General features: G+C 45.7%; 1 protein-coding gene across 1 annotated transcript in view; it reads left to right on the top strand.

Moving 5' to 3' along the window:
• Positions 1-21,357, top strand: part of LOC136613053 (NACHT, LRR and PYD domains-containing protein 1b allele 2-like) — a 517,886-nt gene that overhangs the window by 337,745 nt on the left and 158,784 nt on the right. Inside the window, exon 6 of the mRNA XM_066593875.1 lies at positions 20,964-21,046. Within this exon, the coding sequence (XP_066449972.1) occupies positions 20,964-21,046 (83 nt within the window). The remainder of the gene's footprint in view (positions 1-20,963; positions 21,047-21,357) is intronic.

The raw sequence follows: 21,357 nt of genomic DNA, 5'->3' as shown, positions 1-21,357 counted from the left end.
TCAACCAATCTCCACAATTCAGCAACGCATTCTAAAACCAAAGATTTGTTTGAAGCAGGAGGTGTCGCAAAAGTAGCCACCACAGGTATACAGTGAACCTGTGAAAGTCTGATTAAATCAGTTACGCTTCCTGTGAACGCTCCAATCCAGTATCTCGGATAACTGTGGTAAAACGAGAGATAATATATGGCAACCAGTGCTGACCCCCAGGGAGGGTGCGTTTATCAGACCAAAACCAAATCGGCTGTTTACCACTCAGGGTATTTTACGTCCGCTTAAATTAAAAAATAGACAGTGTGTAGAGATGAGCGAGCACAAAAATGTTTGGGTGCTCATTGCTCGAGTCGAACTTTCCGCGATGCTCGAGAGCTCGTTTCGAGTAACAAACCCCATTGAAGTGAATGGGCGATTCGAGCATTTTTGTATATGACCGATGCTCCGCTTAGGTCTTCACTTGTGAAACTCTGGAAAACATCCCAAAGTCAAGGAAACAGCACAGAAACAGATAGGGAAGGGCAGGGGCAGAATGCAGGGTTGCATCTCAGGCTCCCAGGTCCCACTATTAAGCCACAATAGGGGCTAGAGTCTGCCCCCCCCCCTAACAATTTTTACTTCGAACAAACCCTCATTAGCAAGGCACACCTTAGCTAAGCACCACACTACCTGAAACCAAGGACAATCACTGCCTGCGGGTCACACCGCTGCCTCTTCTCCTGGGTTACATGCTGTCCAACCCCCCGCACGACCCTGCATCCACAGCGCACACAAAAGTTTCCCTGCGCAGCCTTCAGCTGCCCTCATGCCACACACTCTCTTCATAGCTACACCACCCTCATGTCTATTTCTAAGTGCGTACTGGATGAGGAGGAACCGGAGGCACACACTGCAGAGGGTTGGCAGAGCCAGGCAGCGACCCTCTTTGAAAGGGGGGGTGATAGCCCACAATGCTGTTGAGAGTCGATGATAAATTGACGTTCGATCATCATTACAATCCCGTGCCACCTCCATCGCAAAATTGTCAGGAGCCACAAACGTGGGCATAAAGGGGACTCACGTGCCAGCCCAGCACTTCTACACATCTCCACAATGAAGCAATACTCTGTGTGGGAAGCATGTGAGCGGGCCCTGGGTCAGGCTCAGTCCCAGCCTCCATCTTGTGTGACTCAAGGTTCCACGAGTCACATAGCAATGGGAAATCCATGTGTGCCCGCACAATTCATTCTGTGTAGGTGTTAGATAGCTCAACACTGCAATGGAAAGTCTTTGAGATCCTTGGGCTTGCCTATGCTGTCGGTGTACAAAGATGGTATTACACAAAAAGAAATGAGAGCGCCCAAACATGGCAGAGTGTCACCCCGCCAACGACCTCGGCTCACATTTCTACCCTAGTCAGTCAGTGTATTTGTGCCAGACAGGTAAAGCAACGCCATGGGAAGTCAGTGTGCACTCACAGCATAGGCTAGCCCAAGAAACTGAAGCATGGTATTACACATGAGGAAATTAGAGTGCCCAAACATGGCTGAGTTTCACCCTGCGAAGGCCCTTGACCTACTTTTCTGCCTTTAGTCAGTCAGTGTATTAGTGTCAGACAGGTAGAACACCGCAATGGGAAGTCTTTGTGCACTCACAGCATAGGCAAGCCAAAGGAACCCAAGGAAAGTATTAAACATGAAGCAATTACAGTGCCCAAACATGGCAGACTTTCAATCCGCAGAGGACCTCGGCCCCTGCACACACCCTCAGCAATCGTGGGCATAAATCGGACTCTGATGCTAGCACAGCAGTGAACGTCTCATTTAATTAGTTGCGGTTGCTTGCAGCGCTACAAAGACTGGATTAACCAGTAACAAGTTCCACGGGCCCAACCTGGCGCAGTTGCATTTCCCCCCAGAACCTCGGCCTCTGCACACACCCTCAGCAATGGTGGGCATAAAGCGGACTCCGATGCTAGTACAGCAGTGAAAGTCTCATTGAATTAGTTGCGGTTGCTTTCACCGCTATAAAGACTAGATTAACCAGAAACAAGTTCCACAGGCCCAACCTGGCGCAGTTGCATTTCCCCCAGGACCTCGGCCTCTGCACACACCCTCAGCAATCGTGGGCATAGAGTGGACTCCGATGCTAGTACAGCTGTGAACGTCTCATGAATGCAGTAATGCTCCTCTTGTTTGGCCCAAACCAGTGCCGCGGATAACTGTGGTAACACGAGAGAAAATACATGTTGTCCAGTGCTGATCCCATGACCCCAAGCGGGAGAAGGAGGTGGCATTACAAGGCCAGGAAACCATGACCAGGACCCGCTAAAGTCAGTGTGGGAAGTATGTGAGCAGGACCTGGGTCAGGCTCGATCCCAGCAAACACCTTGTTTGACCCAAGGTGCTGCAAGTGATATAGCAATGGGGAAATCCATGTGTCCACACATTATTCATTCTGCGTAGGTGTCGGATACCTCAATCGACACCGCAAGGGGAAAGCCATCTGCACTCTGCCCCTAACCAGGTCAGTCAGTGTATTTTTGCCAGATAGGTAAAACACGGCAATAGGAAGTTTTTGTGCTCCCACAGTATAGGTAAACCTCTGTAACATTCCTTTAGCAGAAGTATAGGCAGACCCCAGTAACATTCCTGTAGCTAAGGTATAGATAGGCAGACCCCTGTAACATTTCTGTAACAGAAGTATACGCAGACCCCAGTAACATTCCTATAGCAAAAATATAGGCAGACCCCGGTAACATTCCTGTAGCAAACGTATAGGCAGACCTCAGTAACATTTCTGTAGTATAGGTATAGGCAGACCCCAGGAACATTTCTGTAGCAGAAGTATATGCAGACCCCAGTAAGATTCCTGTAGCAAAGGTATAGGCAGACCCCAGTAACATTTCTGTAGTAAAAGTATAGACAGACCCCAGTTACGTTTCTGTAGCAGAAGTATTGACAGACGCCAGTAACATTTCTGTAGTAAAAGTAGAGGCGGACCCCAGTAACATTTCTGTAGTAACGGTATAGGCAGACCCCTGTAACATTTCTGTAGCAGAAGTATAGGCAGACCCCAGTAACATTCCTGTAGCAAAGGTATAGGCAGACCCCAGTAGCATTTCTGTAGCAAAGGTATAGGCAGACCCCTGTAACATTTTTGTAGGAGAAGTATAGGCAGACCCCTGTAACATTTTTGTAGGAGAAGTATAGGCAGACCCCAGTAACATTTCTGTAGTAAACGTATAGACAGACCCCTGTTACGTTTCTGTAGCAGAAGTATAGACCGACCCCTGTTACGTTTCTGTAGCAGAAGTATAGACTGACCCCAGTAACATTTCTGTAGTAAAAGTAGAGGCGGACCCTAGTAACATTTCTGTAGTAACGGTATAAGCGGACCCCTGTAACATTTCTGTAGCAGAAGTATAGGCAGACCCCAGTAACATTTCTTTAGCAGAAGTATAGGCGAACCCCATTAACATTCCTGTAGCTAAGGTATAGGCAGACCCCTGTAACATTTCTGTAGTAAAAGTATACGCAGACCCCAGTAACATTCCTGTAGCAAACGTATAGGCGAACCCCTGTAACATTTCTGTAGTAAAAGTATAGGCAGACCCCAGTAACATTCCTGTAGCAAAAGTATAGACAGACCCCAGTAACATTTCTATAGCAGAAGTATAGCCAGACCCCAGTAACATTTCTATAGCTAAAGCATAGTCAGACCACAGTAACATTCCTGTAGCAAAGGTATAGACAGAGCCTAGTAAAATTCCTGTAGCAAAGGTATAGGGGGACCCCAGTAACATTTCTGTAGCGGAAGTATAGACAGACCCCAGTAACATTTCTGTAGACAAAGTATAGGCAGACCCCTGTAACATTTCTGTAGCAGAAGCATAGGCAGACCCCAGTTACATTCATGTAGCAAAAGTAGAGGCAGACCCAGTAACATTTTTGTAGCAGAAGGATAGGCAGACCCCAGTAACATTTCTGTAGTAAAGTTATAGACAGACCCCAGTAACATATCTGTAGCAAGAGTATAGGTGAGCCCCCGATACATTGGTGTACCATGAGTGTAGGCGAAGGCCGCACAAATTAGTGTGCCAAGAGTACAAGTTTACCCCTGAAAAATTGCTCAATCGAGAGGGCAGGTGAAACCCCCAAATATTTTTTAAAGAAACACCTCACTGTTGCTTAATTTGTAACAGAGTCTGGAGGCAGCCCTGTTAAAAAAATTGGTTTGTTAAAGTATCAATACTTTTGCAACCCTGCAACATCGGTTTAATCTGCCAGTGCACCGGCTGCTGTGCGACGTGCCCACGGTGGAATTCTACACTCCACATGTTGGCCAGGCTGCATTAGCAGCGTAGAGCAATAGTGGAATACCAACTCCAACATGGGCGGCGTAGTGGTAGTCAGCCTCCCCAATTCTTTACCGAGGAGTGGGCCTGGATGTAAGACATCTGCCAGGTCCTCGGAAACTCTGAGGAGTCTACCCAGATGGTGAGAGGCGGTGCTGCAATCATTAGCGTCACCATTCCTCTGCTATGCCTGCTAAGAAGTTCGCTGCGTTCGGAACAGGAGACGGGGGAAGAGAGTATGTCGCTTGATAGTCAGAGCACCCTCATGTCTAGATCTCAGCGCGTTTTGGAGGAGTAGGAGGAGGAGGAGGGGGAGGAGCAGGGTAAGGAGGGGGAAGAGACAGCTGGGCCCATTGCAGAGGGTACCCATGCTGCTTGCCTCTCATCTGTTCAGCGTGTACGGCCTGTGGACGAGGAGGAGGGGGAGGAGGATCCGGAAAGTGATCTTCCTAGTGAGGGCAGCAATGTGTTGCGTACTGGTACCCTGGCACACATGGCTGACTTAATGTTAGGCTGCCTTTCATGGGACCCTCACGTTAGATGCATTCTGGCCACTACGGATTACTGGGTGTACACCCTTCTCGACCCACAGTATAAGAAGAACCTTTCCACTCTCATTCTCGAAGAGGAAAGGGGTTCGAGAGTGATGCAATACCACAGGGCCCTGGTGGACAAACTGATGGTAAACTTCCCATCTGACAGTGATAGCGGCAGAACGCGCAGTTCCGAGGGCCAAGTAGCAGGGGAGGCGCGGAGATAAGGCAGTATGTTCAGTCCAGGCAGGGGAACACTCTCCAAGGCCTTTGCCAACTTTATGGCCCCCCAGCAAGACTGTGTCACCACTCCCCAATCAAGGCTGAGTCAGAGGGAGCACTGTAAAAAGATGGGGAGAGAGTACGTAGCCGATCGTACCACCATCCTCCGTGATGCTTCTGCTCCATACAACTATTGGGTGTCAAAGCTGGACACTTGGCACGAACTTGCGCTGTATGCCCTGGAGGTGCTGGATTGCCCTGCCGTTAACATTCTGTCAGAGAGGGTGTTTAGTGCAGCTGGGGGAATCATCGCGGATAAGCGTACCCGCCTGTCAACTGCCAGTGCCGACATGCTTACACTCATAAAGATGAACAAAGGTTGGATTTCCCCAGACTTTTCTTCTCCACCAGCAGAGAGCAGCGGAACCTAAAGTTTATTTTCGCTGCAACCGCAGATACAAGCATTCTTCTCTATCGCCGGAAAAACGGGACATTTACCTTTGTCAATTTGTGTATGATATTGCTCCTCCTCCTCCACCTGAAACATCATGTCATCACGCTGAACTGCCAATTTTTCTGCGGCCCAAAAGCCTCATCTAACAATTTTTTTTACAATTTTTCAAAGTTTTAAAAGTATTGATGCTTTAACATGAACCAATTTTTTTTAACAGGGCTGCCTCCAGGCTCTGTTGCAAATAAAGCAACAGTGAGCTGTAATTTTCCAAAGATATTTATGGGTTTCACCTGCCCTCTAGGTAGAGCAATTTTTCAGGGGCACATTTGTACTGTTGGTACACTAATTTTTCCGGCCTTTGCCTACACTCACGGTACCCCAATGTTACAGAGGTTGGCCTATACTCTTGCTACAGAAATTTTACTGGGGTCTGCCTGCCTATACTTCTGCCACATTAATGTTACAGGGGTGTGCCTATACTTCTGCTACAGAAATGTTACTGGGGTCTCCCTCTACTTCTGCTACAGAAATGTTACAGGGGTCTTCCCCTACTTCTGCTACAGAAATGTTACTGGGGTCTGCCTATACTTCTGCCACATAAATGTTACAGTGTCTGCCTATACTTCTGCTACAGAAATGTTACAGGGGACTGCCTATAGTGCTGCTACATAAATGTTACAGGGGTCTGCGTATACTTCTGCTACCAAAATGTTACTGGGGTCTGCCTATACTTCTGCCACGTAAATGTTACAGGGGTCTGCCTATACTTCTGCTACAGAAATGTTACTGGGGTCTGCTTATACTTCTGCGACATAAATGTTAAGGGGGTCTGCCTATCCTTCTGCTACAAAAATATTACAGGGGTCTGTCTATACTACTGCTACAAAAATGTTACAGGGGTCTGCCTATACTGCTGCTACAGAAATGTTACAGTGGTCTGCCTATACTTCTGCTACAAAAATGTTACAGGGGTCTGCTTATACTTCTGCTACAGAAATGTTACTGGAATCTGTCTATACTTCTACTACAGAAATGTTACTGGGGTCTGCCTCTACTTATTGCCACATAAATGTTACAGGGGTCTGCCTATACTGCTGCTACATAAATGTCACAGGGGTCTGCCTATACTTCTGCTACAGAAATGTTACAGAGGTCTGCTTATACTGCTGCTACATAAATGTTACAGGGGTCTGCGTATACTTCTGCTACCAAAATGTTACTGGGGTCTGCCTATACTTCTGCCACGTAAATGTTACAGGGGTCTGCCTATACCTCTGCTACAGAAATGTTACTGGGGTCTGCCTATACTTCCGCTACAGAAATGTTACTGGGGTCTGCCTATACCTCTGCTACAGAAATGTTACTGGGGTCTGCCTATACTTCCGCTACAGAAATGTTACTGGGGTCTGCCTATACTTGTGCTACAGAAATGTTACAGGGGTCTGCCTATACTTGTGCTACAGAAATGTTACAGGGGTCTGCCTATACTTGTGCTACAGAAATGTTACAGGGGTCTGCCTATACTGCTGCTACAGAAATGTTACAGGGGTCTGTCCATACTGTTACTACAGAAATGTTACTGGTGTCTGCCTATACTTCTGCAACAGAAATGTTACTGGGGTCTGCTTATGCCTTTGCTACAGGAATATTACAGGCGTCTGTGTATACTATAGGTGCATTCCTATCGCAGTGTTCTACCTGTCTGGCCCCAAAACACTGACTGACTAGGGCACCACAGCTATCCGGGGCACTGCATTGGGACAAACGAGGAGCGATACTGCACTAATGAGACGTTCTCAGCTGTGCTAGCATCGGATTCCACTCTATGTCCGCGATTGCTGAGGGTTTGTGCAGAGGCCTATGTCCTCGGCGCAGTAAAAGTCTGCCATGTTTGGGCACTCTGATTTCTTTATATGTACTGTCTTTGGGTTCCTTGGACCCACCCATGCTTTGGGTGCACACAGACTTCCCATAGCGGTGTTTAACCTGTCTGGCACAAATACACTGACTGACTTGGGTAGGGTGCAGAGGGCAGATGGCTTTCCCCTTGCGTTGTCGATGAGGTATCCGACACCCAAACAGAAAGAGTAGTGTGTGGACACATGGATTCCCCATTGCTATGTCACTTGCAGCACCTTGGGCCACACAAGGTGTTTGCTGGTACCGAGCCTGACCCAGGGCCCGCTCACATACTTTCCACACAGAGTATTGCTGCATTGTTAAGATGTGTACAAGTGCTGGGCTGGCACCTGAGTCCCCTTTATGCCCACGTTTGTGGTTCGTGACATTTTTGCGACGGAGGTGGCACGGGATTAGAATGTTGATCGTACGTCAATTTATCATCGATTCTCAACAGCATTGTGGGCTATCGCCCACCCCTTTCGAAGAGGGTCGCTGACTGGCTCTGCCAACCCTCTGCAGTGTGTGCCTCTGGTTCCTCCTCATCGCAGACATACTTAGAAATAGACATAGGTGTGGTGTAGCTATGAAGCAAGCGTGTGGGTTGAGGGCAGCTGAAGGCTCCGCAGGGAAACTTTTGTGTGCGCTGTGGATGCAGGGTCGTGCGGGGGGTTGGACAGCATGTAACCCAGGAGAAGAGGCAGCGGTGTGACCCGCAGGCAGTGATTGTCCTTGGTTTCAGGTAGTGTGGTGCTTAGCTAAGGTGTGCCTTGCTAATGAGGGTTTGTTCGAAGTAAAAATTGTTAGGGGGGGGGCAGACTCTAGCCCCTATTGTGGCTTAATAGTGGGACCTGGGAGCCTGAGATGCAACCCTGCATGCTGCCCCTGCCCTTCCCTATCTGTTTCTGTGCTGTTTCCTTGACTTTCGGATGTTTTCCAGAGTTTCACAAGTGAAGACCTAAGCGGAGCATCGGTCATATACAAAAATGCTCGAATCACCCATTCACTTCAATGGGGTTCCTTACTCGAAACAAGCTCTCGAGCATCGCGGAAAGTTCGACTCGAGCAACGCGCACCCGAGCATTTTGGTGCTCGCTCATCTCTAATGCCAATCCAAAACAGACAATCTGGAAAACCACCCCAGGCGCAATAACCTGCTCATTGTTGGTCTCCCTGAAAACACCGAAGGAAATCACCTTAAAACTTTCATGGAACAATGGCTCAAGTCTACACTGGGCGAGGATGTCTTCTCTTCCTCCTTTGTGTTGGAGCTGGCTCACTGAGTCCCGGCAAAGCCACCCATACCCAGAGCTCCTTCCCGACCACTAAAAAGCAGTTCAAAGATAAAGGAATCCCTTACTTCATGGCCTATCCTACGCGCCTTCGCAATAGGCCAGATGGCAGAGTGACATTTCTACAATTGCCTGCTGAGGCCTGGAAGTGGCTCCGGGCACATCCCACCTAATTCTACTTTGATTGCCACCTGATATCTGTTCTCTGGGACTTGAACATCTTTGCTCTGGTCGGTAAAGCCATATTGACTCATGTTCTTCTGACTTAGAGTCCATACTGTTCTTATAATAGTTTAACCTTATATATTGCTATCTTTCATTCTAGCATTTAGAAGGCACTCCTATAAATTCACATACTGCTAGTCGCTATATCACTCCATTACTGTCTTTCAGTTGTGGACGCAGAGCGATCATCATACCACCAGAATGTCCCCAACACTATTATAACTTTTGATTGAATTTGCCCATCTACTTGACATTCACGTTATGTCTACGAATTTTGGATATCATTAATTAGCTGTATAAGCTGTTTTGGTTTGAATGTTATGTTAATAGTTTATTCATACTGGCACACATATGTACTGTAACATTGCGCCACCATCTCCGTCATACTCTTTACGAATTGTTATGGTATATACCTACTGCCCTCTGATATACTTCATTATCTCTGGCAATGTCACTAAAGTACCTTACTTGGAACGTGCGAGGCCTAGGAACTCCAGCAAAGATAAAAGCAGTTTTTTAAAAATATAATAGGCATAGCAGCCTCCACATAATTGGTTTACAGGAAACACACCTGATTATAGATAAAAAATTATTTTAAGAAAAAGTGGATTCAGTGCTCATGCTATTACTTACACACTTTCCTTTCCAGTGAAGTGTTTCCCAGGTCCAGACGTTGGAACCCCCTTAATATCCAGAGAGACCCATATGGCAGGTATATATTCATTAATGCAGAGATTGATACTAAGCCCTATGTAATTCTGTGCACTTACATTCCACCACACCAGAATGCTCACTTATTGCAGGCGGCTATTACCTCTGCACACCAATATCCCCTGGCATAGGTATATGCATGAGAGTCTTTAACCAGGTCACGGGCCCTCGTCGTTGATAGGTTCCATGTAAATCCTCGTATTATCGGGACAAGTGTCTCCTCTTTACGACAATTGATTGATGGATGGGATGGATTGATTTATGGCATTTTCGCCAATCCGATAATCATAAATATATGTGTCACTCTCCAGGTCAAGGGTCCCTGTTGTGCATTGTTATATCTTCAGCACCTCTAAACTTACTATCTATGTGTAGTGGCCCAAAACATGGTTTACTGGCCCCATCCATAAATGTCATACATGTATGTCTTTTGTAGGTGCGCTGTGCAAATTGTCCTGTCATTCTGTTATATGTATTGCACTGCTGCAGCGTGTGATGGGTTAAGTGTTTACAGTGCTTGGAGACTGCCTGTAAATGTATTGTCATGTGGTATGAGAATTTATAAAAGTGAGTGTGTGAGAGTGGAAAAGAGAGAATGTCTTCTGGTTCTTGGTGGGTAAGTTCTGACATATGGGGGCTCCTTCAGCCCTCATGTGTTCGTGGAAGAGGTGAGGTTTCCCATACCGTATGTGATTGGATGATAATGGAGTGAGCCCCAAGAGAGAGACAGCATCAGTGAGTGATAATCTGTGTTTATTCAAGGCCAGTGCAGAGGTACTCTATCTTTTCACGCCCAAGCGTCTCCAAGACTGGGTGGAGGTACTACAAGTCAATAGTCTCTGTTCACAGACAAGCGTCTTCAAGTCTAGGAGGGCCATGTGGAGGTATTAATCTCTAAAATTTGTTTATCTTGCCTCCACTGTGAAGTCCGCAATTGAATTGCCTTGTATTGTTCTTGCATTTATTCAAGTAAAGTTTATTCCGGGCTCTGACTGTTCCCAGAGACCCATGGTGCTCAAGAACTGTCTGTGGCTTTATTCATTATCCGCTGAAGTTCATACCAGTGTGTGCTGGAATACTTCTGTCATGCGTGACAACAGTTATCCCTGTTTACTCCACTATTGGCCATCCCTATACTAGGGGTGTCCGGGAAGGACCCAGCGCTACTCTGGCCTTGGTTGCGTGTTTCCCTCCTGGATGGAGCATGGTAAGTGCCACCTTGACCAGTCAGCACTTTAATCTCCCAGCTCCCCATCTATGTCAGGTGTCCGGGGTTTCCTTATGGGACACTGCTTATGTATCTTCAATTATCCATTGCCCTCATGGTATCTCTGACCACGCTCCCACTACTACATATACAATTCTCAGTGAGGGCAATACTTCCTTCCTGGAAGCTTTGCCCCTTCTGGCTTAAATTAATTGGCCCCAATGATCGTATACCAAATCAGCTATCCCAATTTATCCAAATACATGATGATAATACTCAATACTCACTGAAATGGGACTCCTTTAAAGCTTACCTTAGAGGATATCTCAGATCTTCTATTTCCTTTATTAAAAGGTCTACCTCTCAAGCAGGTCTCCTATTAGATTCCCAGGTAACAGAGGCAGAGCAGCTCTATATTTCCAACCCCATTGAGACTAACAAAATGAATTGGTTGGGACTGGCTCGCCCCTACAAATACCAAATACATACTAAAACAAAGTGTAAATTATTATATAAAAAGCAGTGCTATATCGAGATGGATAACCAATCTAGCCACCTGCTAGCTAGCCTAATTTAACAGGATAGTCACTCGAACTCTGTCCTTAAAATCAAGCATTCGCATGGTCTAGAAATTATGGCGGTACAGGCTATTACCACCCATTTTAGGGAGTACTACACCAATCTGCATAGCTCCTTGCGTGAAAAAACGCTCCCTGATGGTCTTGCTCATCTAGAGGATGTTACATTCCTAACCCGGTCTACAGATGACGTAGCTTAGGGTGCGGGCAGACGAGCGTAGGCGTATTTACGTTCGCACGAGCGCAACGTATAATCGCCCGAGAGAACGTTTTTCACCGATCATGGCGCATATTTCGGTCGCATATGTTCCGGTTTTTTTTCGGGTTGCCGTTTTTACGCGCCGTAAAATCGCCCATGTGAACGAATACATTCAAAACCATTGCCTCAGATGGTCACGTATATATACGTTTGGTCGCAAAAACGCGCCGTTTATGCGCTCGTCTGCCCGCACCCTCACTTAGATGTACCTATAAAACTAGAAGAGATCCAACAGGTCATCTCGGATATGGCATTAAATAAGTCCCCAGGGCCAAATGGACTTCCAATAGAAGTCTATCAAATACGGGGGGCAACTCCCCCCTTTGCTACATGACACATTGCAACAGGCTCTCCAGAAAGGCTCCCTCACCTCTTCCTTATATCATCCTGCCATTATTGTCCTCTTAAAACCTGGTCAGAACCCCACTAGCTGTGATTATTACAGACTAATCTCGTTCGTCAATGTAGACTACAGGATTTTAACCAAATACTAGCTACCAGATTGAACCAAGTTATTCAGCCAATCAGACACAGCGCTTTCAGCTGGCGGGGATTTTAAATACCTATTGGCTGAAAGGTCTTCAGTACAGAGCCAGGATGCCAAGCGGCAAGACCCGCCAGACCCCGACAGCGGCGGAGAGGTGTGTGTGTGCATATTGTAGTAGTGCAGTACACAGAATGACCTGTAGAGGGCTGCAGACAGGACTTCTGGTGCGAGGGTTAACACAAAACAGTGGAGCAGGAACTAGAAAATGACCAGTTCCTGCCAAAATCAGGTTAGAGAGAGGAAGAGAGGACCAGTGCAGCAGAGCTGAGGTGCTGCAGGCTGGTGGCCTAGCAGAGGCAGAGTCTGACAAGGGCGACAACCCTGGACTCTCACCCAAGTGGGGTGCATATTGACTGTGTATATTGACGTTGGATGATATTGCTGTGTTTTGTGATTGCGGTGATGACAAATAAAGGCTGGCAGGAGCCAGATAAAGAAATCTACATCTCCTGAGCAGTTTCTACACGTGTGGTGTGCCATTTTTCATGTGCAAGAGGTTGCCGATCCGCAGGCAAGTGCACCCCGCTTGCTTACATATGGTGGAGGATGCAGGCAAGATCTGGAGTTTCGCACAAAGCAGCAGGAACTACACGTGGATGTTTGCTGGGAGCAGTACTGCTGTATGCAGAGTTTAAAGGGACAGGAGGCCGAAGCTGCGGTTAAAGGGCCAGGAGACCGAAGTTTTCTGTTGCTGTGGGAGCAACAGAGGACCAGGCAGAGTACATCTGTGAGGCAAGTTAGTGAACTTGTTTAGTTGATATTATGGACTATGCAGTCAAGATGGCAGGTGGTGCAGGAGCCATGCTGGGGGTGTTTGCAAATGAATAGGGATGAGCGAGTATACTCGCTAAGGCACTACTCGCTCGAGTAATGTGCCTTAGCCGACTATCTCCCCTGCTCGTCCCTAAAGATTCGGGGGCCAGCGCGGGACGGGGAGCTGCAGGGGAGAGCAGGGAGGAACGGAGGGGAGATCTCTCTCTCCCGCCCGCTCTCCCCTGCTCCCCGCCGCAACTCACCTGTCAGCTGCGGCGGCCCCCGAATCTTTAGGGACGAGCAGGGAGATACTCGGCTAAGGCACATTATTCGGACGAGTAGTACCTTAGCGAGTATACTCGCTCATCCCTGCAAATGAACTTATGTATGTATGGCTGTCCAGTGTCGAAGTGGCCAGTAAAACCACACTGGTCTGTGTTGGAGGCTAACTGCAAAGCTTTGAGGGCACAGCAGGAGGTGTCCCCACCAAAGGACTGTAACAGAGATCTGGGGAAGAATCTGGAGTGGTGAGGCCACTAAAGAGACTGTGGGTTCTGGGCGGTATGGACTTGAAAGTGAAAAAAATGATGCCAATGTGGTTAAAATGCTGCATAACAGAATGTTTTCCTTGCAGGAGAGTACTGAGAAAACTGCAGTGTCTGCACTGGGCGGCAAAAAAGTTCAAAAACCGTACGGTACAAAATGTGTTGCATGATATGTTTTCTGCTCACGGTGTGAACGGACATTTAAGAAAAATTTGTCTGAGAACCGTGTTGCTGACCAGTTGGTGCAAGAAAAGCCCATTAACCCTGAAATGTCATGTGTGGGGGATGTTGGGATGTATTTTGTGCCTCATATGTGTAGATATGTTTCCCAAATAAAGTCAGGGTGTGAACAGGATGGAATGAGGAGTGCAGCCAATGCCCATGTCGGTGCCAGTGCAAATATACCTCTAGTGAAAGAGGGAGGTAATAATGAGGATAGTGTGTGTAGGACTAGAGATGCTGCAGTTAGTAGTACTATGCCTTTAGAGAGAGAAAGGAAGGTTGGTACTAAAGATGCAAAGAAGAGAAAAGAGCAAAAGGCTGCTCTAGTGTGAAAAGTGAGATTGTCAGCGCAGATCCTGAAGTCCAGGGTGAGACTGCAAGAGAACGCTTGTTTAAAATTCAGGAGGGATTTGCACCAGTGCAAGCTTATGTAAAGTTTGAGGAAGCATTGCAAACTGCTAATAGAATTATGAAGTTCAGTTACAGAAAGAATGGACTATCTTGTGTCTGCTTGGAGAAGAAGCCAAGAGGCAAAAGCTGTTAGCAGAGGAGCAGACAGATAAATTCCTAAAAGAAAAGGAAGGCATTCTCCAGGAAGCTGAGCAGCTGACAGCGAAGAAGGAGCATCTTGAGAGATTGGCTAAGGAGGAAGCTGATCACCGGGTGTTGCTGGAACAGAAGAATGTTCAGTGTGAACAGAGCTTAGAAGAAATGAGAAATGAAAAAAAGTATAAGGGATATCTTTCAACAGCCCATGAAGAGATACAAGACCTCAGAGATGTAGCCAGAGGTGAGGCTGAACGCAGAGTATGCCTGGGGGCACAATCTGTGCAGTATGAACAGGACTGTAAGAAACTGCAAATGAAAACCCAAGAGTTGGAGATGACCTGGTGTGAGTTAGAAAGAGCTTCTACAGATGCACGTAATCAAGCTACAGGTTTTGCAGAATCAGGTTGCAGAGTTGAAAATGCAGTTAGCAAAGAAAAATGGTGAATTGGAGTTCCAGATAAGTTGGCTGAAGGAAAAGCTGGAAATAAAAAAACCTGCTTGCAGTCAGGCAGAGAAGCAAGCGGAGATCTTGAAAGACTAACTAGGTTACAAAGAAAACCAGGAAGCATTGCATGAGAGGCTAGTGTCCCAGCTACAGATCAGCTTTCTGATCTAAGCTCAAGTACATGGAACCCAGATCCAGGAGCTGGAACCGAGTCATGCTGTAGTTGTGGGGAAACTGTCCAAGCAGTTGAAGCAAATTGAAAAAGTGAAAGAAACATGGAAAAGTGAGTGTCTTGAGCTGACCCAAAAGGTGAAGGCGTTGTTGTAAGACAAGTGTGCACCTGAATGCAAGAGAAATGCAATAGAAATGCAGCTTCAAGAGCTACAAGTAAGTCACTGAAGGTAACAGAAGGTAGACAGCGTTGTCTGAGAAGGTGAATAGACTGCAGGTGGAGCTGGAAGCTCAGACTGAAGAGTCTCAGAGGCTGGTGCAAGAGGAGACACAGCAGAGGCTTGGTCTAAGTGCACACCTGAAGATAATGCAAGATGAGAGAAATGTGTTCCTCAAGCAGTTAGAGGAAGATGCAGAAACTAAGAGGAATCTGTCAGAACAGATTGCAACACTTCAGGCGCAGGTGTCAGAGATGGAAGAGAAACTGTATGAGAACCCTGCATGCTGGGTCATGGTTGAAGAGCAAGACAGTGAAATCCAGGAAGTGGAAGCGATAAATCAGCTGTTTTGTCTTCAAACTGATGTCTATGATGAACTTGAGAAGTTTACAGTGAGTCTTCAGCAGGAAGTAGAAGACATTAGTGTGAAGCTTGGTCACCAATGTCAGAAGGTGTCCAACTGGGAGAAGAAACAAAAGATGTGTGAACAGTGGCTTACTGAGGGGAAATCAGTGTTTCCTAAAGATGCAAAAGAAAGGCGTAACAAGCGGGTGTGCGCTGAAATGCAAGATTGGATTAGCGCCAAGACAGATGCTGAAAAGAGAACCCTGATACGGGAAAAGCTAAAAGGTGTGTTCCAACAATCGGCAGAAGGAATGGAGACCTTGTTGGAGAATATTAAGAAAGACTGAAGGGCTAACCTTGACGCGTACCCTGAAGGTGGTGTCAGAAGAAAAAGTGGTATTGCAAAGGTCCACTAAGAAGTTAAGTGCAAAGGTGAAGCTCTGGGAGTCAAAGGGTCATATTGCTAAAAAGAAGGTTCAGAGACTAGAGAGGTCTAGGGCCCAGTTCAGAGAAGTGAAAAGAAGGAAGACCCTGCTGAATTCTAAAAAGGAGATAAAAGTTGTGAAAGGCATTGAGAAAGTGAGAGTTGAGCCACAGATGGGGGTGAGCAATCCTCTGAAGTTCAAGTGACCAAAGAGAAGGCAGAAGGTGAAACTGCCGAAGCAGAGAAGGCCACGAAGGTAGCAAAGACTGGGGAAAAGGCCTCAGAAATTACTCCTGTCCTGGATGAGGAAGTTGTGCAAATGAATGGAAGTATCTCTGTGGTAAAAGGCACACAGATGGAAATAAGTGCACATGTCGCTACTGAAGTGCAGACTGAAGAAATGGCACCTACAACAGTTGAACAGATGAGTGATGTACGATGTGAAGTATTCAACATGGAAGTTGAACTTCAGAAAGTGCCAGTTAGGGCAAGAGACCCCCGAGCCAGGAGTTTTGACCCTGGAGGGCCAAAATGAAAGTGTGATATGGCCTACGGCCATATCAAAGGTGTGTGTGTGTGTGTGGGGGGGGGGGGGGATATGTAGTAGTGCAGTACACAGAATGACCTGTAGAGGGCTGCAGACAGGACTTCTGGTGCGAGGGTTAACACAAAACAGTGGAGCAGGAACTAGTAGGGAACCAGTTCCTGTCAGAATCAGGTTAGAGAGAGGAGGAGAGGACTAGTGCAGCAGAGCTGAAGTGCTGCAGGCTGGTGGTCTAGCAGAGGCCCGAGTCTGACAGGGGCGACAACCCTGGACTCACACCCAAGTGGGGTGCAAATGGACTGTGTATATTGACGTTGGATGATATTGCTGTGTTTTGTGATTGCGGTGATGACAAATAAAGTCTGGCAGGAGCCAGATAAAGAAATCTACATCTCTTGAGCAGTTTCTACACGTGTGGTGTGCCATTTTTCATGTGCAAGAGGTCGGCAATCCACAGGCAAGTGTACCCTGCTTGCTTACACTAATATATAATTTTTTTTTTTTTCTGTTACACATGCTAGGGATGATTTTCAGGGAAGGGCTTATATTTCAAACCCTTCCCCAAAAATCACTACTTGGGTTGCCTGCATCCTATTGCACAATACCTCCCAAACTATACTAAATATTTTTAAAAACATTACACTCCCAAATACAGAAAGAATCATTGAATTTAAATTGCTAAAAAGGTGACATTTTAAACCCGTAAATAACTAAAAAATGTTTCACTTAAGTGGTTAATGCTGTATAATAGTATAGTATCAAAAATATTGTGTTTCTATTTTCAGTTACAGTAATTGGGAAAGCACAATACTGTTTTTGTAAGCAACTTCTATGTTACATGATTGTTGCTGTCTTTGTTTAATAATTGTTTTTAAATAAAACAAATGTAAAGAAAAAGGTGAAAATGGGTGGGCAGTCAGAGGGGCTCAATGGGCAGATCAAGAGGAAGTAGAACTAAAAGCAAGGTACGTAAATAAAATGCAGTATTTCAGCAGTATGCTAAGCTGTAGCAAGAAGCACAGGAAGGGTTCCATTACATGTGTAAGCAAATACATAGTATTCCTATAGACACATGTACGTGCATGTATAGGGGTGAAGTTAGATCGGGAAGTACCATATATGGGGGATATGGGAAATAAAGATGACATAAATATGGCTCAAAAAGGGACAGGCAATAGAACTGTGCACATACACAAATATACCAAGTGCAAATCTATATATATAAAGACGGAAGCCCTCACTGACTCACTCACTCACTCACTGACTGACTCACTGACTGACTCACTGACTGACTCACTGACTGACTCACTCACTGACTGACTCACTGACTGACTCACTCACTGACTGACTCACTGACTGACTCACTGACTGACTCACTGACTCACTGACTCACTGACTGACTCACTGACTCACTGACTCACTGACTGACTCGCCAAAAGTTCTCCAATTTCCCGATGTCGTAGAAACATGAATTTTGGCACAAGCATAGATTATCTCCAAAATAGGAAAAGTAATTGGGTCCCAACTCGATTATTCAATTCTAGCGCAAAAGAATTGGCGTCAAAATTTAACATACATAATCTAAATCTTTCACTTCCCAATGTCATAGAAACTTAAAATTTGGCACGAGCATTGAATATGTCATAAATAGGAAAAGCTAATGGGTCCCAACTCGATTATTCAATTCTATGTGCAAAAGAATTAGCGTCCAAATTTTACGTACGGAATGTAATTTTCTCACTTTCCGGTGTCATAGAAACGTGCAATTTGGCACGAGCATTGATTATGTCATAAATAGGAAAAGCTAATGGGTCCCAACTCCATTATTCAATTCTAGCACAAAAGAATTGGCGTCGAAATTTAACATACATAATCTAAATCTTTCACTTCCCAATGTCATAGAAACTTAAAATTTGGCACGAGCATTGAATATGTCATAAATAGGAAAAGCTAATGGGTCCCAACTCGATTATTCAATTCTATGTGCAAAAGAATTAGCGTCCAAATTTTACGTACGGAATGTAATTTTCTCACTTTCCGGTGTCATAGAAACGTGCAATTTGGCACGAGCATTAATTATGTCATAAATAGGAAAAGCTAATGGGTCTCAACTCGATTTATCAATCATATGCGCAAAAGAATTAGCGTCCACATGTTACGTACGTAATCTAATTCTCTCACTTCCTGATGTCATTTTATATAAAGGAAACGTCGCATGGTTTCCTCCACGTGGTGTTTCCTGGGTAAAGCAGAAAACTATGCAAAATGGTGAACATATGTTTTTTCGGTATCTCCAACGTAAGCACGACTTCATAAGATTTTCCGTGTGAACACCAGATAAACACCAGTACCAAATTAACTCGGGCGAAGCCGGGTATATCAGCTAGTATATATATATATAATTTGTGGGAGGTGCTTACATTTTCATGTTATGTAATATCTTTCTATGGTTATTTTAAGGTTTGCATTTACCAACAGATAATATGCTATGATGAAGGCTATCAAAATGCATACATTTTTTTAATCCAATTAAATCCAACATTTCAAAGAAACCCTTCTTATAAAATGTTGCAAGATGAAACAAGTCCTGAAAACCTTAGTGAGGTATGTAGTGGCTATTAACTAGTATAGCAAACTCAGCACTGGTCTTTGAAGACCCCGCTCAGCTCTTCCTGTAACCAATGTCACCAGGAAACAAGGTAATCAATCACAGCTGATCCATCAGTCGGTCAGCTGACAACAATGCTCAGTGTCATTTGGGGAGGAGCTCTTCATTGGTCAGCCTATTAAAAGAGATTGTGTCATCAGATTCATGATGCCCAAACAGCGAGCAGCATGAGACAGAGACCTGAAACAAAGGAGCATATTGCCCTATGAGTCATCTATTCTGAAATAGGATTGCAGAATAAATACACTTTGAAGTTTGACTGGCAGCTCATCTCCGAGTCACTGGGCTGACTGCATGGCCTCTCTTCACCTACATGTTGCCGAATGACAGCTTTCTCCCCTTTTGTGTATAGTGAGAAACTGTCACTACAGGCAGTGGTATTTAGACCTCAGGATAGGTCATCAAGAGTTGATTGCTGTTCAATGATCACATTGATCAGCTGATTGAAGGGGCTGCAGTGCTCCGGCGAGTGACCTCTTTTCAGGCCAGTGACATCACATTATTTTGTCACATGGCCTGAGAGCCGCTCAGTCCCATTCAAATGAATAGGACTGAATTGCCATACCAGGCACAACCACTATATAATGTATGGCAGCTAATATGAGGCCCATAATTCATGGTGGGACCTGCACTTCTGACTCCCTTGAAAATGCTATTACTGAGGCTGGATTCACACGAACGTATATCGGCTCAGTTTTCACGCCGAGCCGATATACGTCGTCCTCATCTGCAGGAGGGGTGGGAGGCTGGAAGAGCCAGGAGCAGGAACTGAGCTCCCGCCCCCTCTCTGCCTCTTCTCCGCCTCTCTGCACTACTTGCAATGGGGAGAGGTGGGGCGGGGGTGGGGCTAATTCTCAGAACTTAGCCCCACCCCCACCCCGCCTCCTTTCATTGCAAATAGTGCAGGGGGGTGGAGAGTAGGCGGGAGCTCAGTTCCTGCTCCTGGCTCTTACATCTCCCCCCCCCCCCCCCGCAGATGAGGACGACGTATATCGGCTCGGCGTGAAAACCGAGTGTGTGAATCCAGCCTAAGGGGGAAAGGCTGTAAAATATTTTTAAAAAACATCAATATGCTCACCTCTTTTGCTCCCCCTGCTGCTCCTTCCAGTCCTTCCTGACTTCTGGGTATCACGATCATGATCTCCCTACACTTGATGTGAGGAAAGACTGGTGCAGAGTGTCGGCGGTAAGTCTATTGTCATCCATTATTTTACAGCATCAAATGGTGTATTCTTATTGATGGGAGCATAGAATGTGGCATTATAATTGAGTGAAAGCATAATGGAGCATCATTACTGGAGGGGAAATAAAAGGGGGCATTATTACTGAGTGAAGGCTTACAGGGGCATTATTTCTACAGAGAAGCATAAAATTGCACTTTTGATGTATGGAGGACCCTAAAAGCGGCACTTACCTTGTGGAGCATAATTACTTTGTGGGTCACTGTGGAAGTAAAGATTGTGTAGAGATGTGAAAAATGTAGGGAAGTTGCTGGAAAAGCAAGGAGGAAAGATGTCTTTATGTCTAATTCTGCAGAGAATAGCTGTGGCTGGGAGAAGTCATCATCGGGGTCTGTGAAGGCATTCAAAATTTTGCTGTGGGGCTCAGCTGTAACAAGTTATACCCTTGGCTCACACAAATACATGGATGTTATCATTTAGTGATACATGGATGGTGATATTTCATGTGGGCCGGGGAAGGTTGTCTGGCTGCTTCTTAAACCCTGTCCAGCCACGCTCCTATGGAAATTCAATATATTGTAATGTAGCACTGACTCTTCTTATAATATCAAATATTTGACTGAAGTTATTATTATTTACAGCAAAGAGTCAGGAATCTGAGACGTCGATGATGAGTAATACTGGGGTGAAAGAAGATGATCTGAGCTGTAAACTGTGTGACCAGGTAACTCCATTAATACCTAATGCGACAGGCATTAAAGGGTTATTCCCAGAACTGACTTTTATCACCTGTTGACAGAAAAGATTTCAGTGCTGCGACCCCCAATAATCACAAGAACAGAGGTCCGTTGTCCCACTTCCTACCTCACTGCACCCCCTACAGTGGGGAGGAGCTTGAATGGAGCCATGGCCAATTATGTGCACTGCAACTTTGGCTCATCTGCATGTTTTTCTTTTGTTTTACTTAAACTGCATATACAAAGTTCATGCAATGCATTTGATTTAAGATAGAGAATGATAAATTATGTTTAGTAT

Source organism: Eleutherodactylus coqui, chromosome 2 (genome assembly GCF_035609145.1).
Source record: "Eleutherodactylus coqui strain aEleCoq1 chromosome 2, aEleCoq1.hap1, whole genome shotgun sequence".
NCBI classification, from domain to species: Eukaryota; Metazoa; Chordata; class Amphibia; order Anura; family Eleutherodactylidae; genus Eleutherodactylus; species Eleutherodactylus coqui.
The sequence above is the reverse complement of the archived record's forward strand: the minus strand, read 5'-3'. Positions and strand labels throughout refer to the sequence as shown.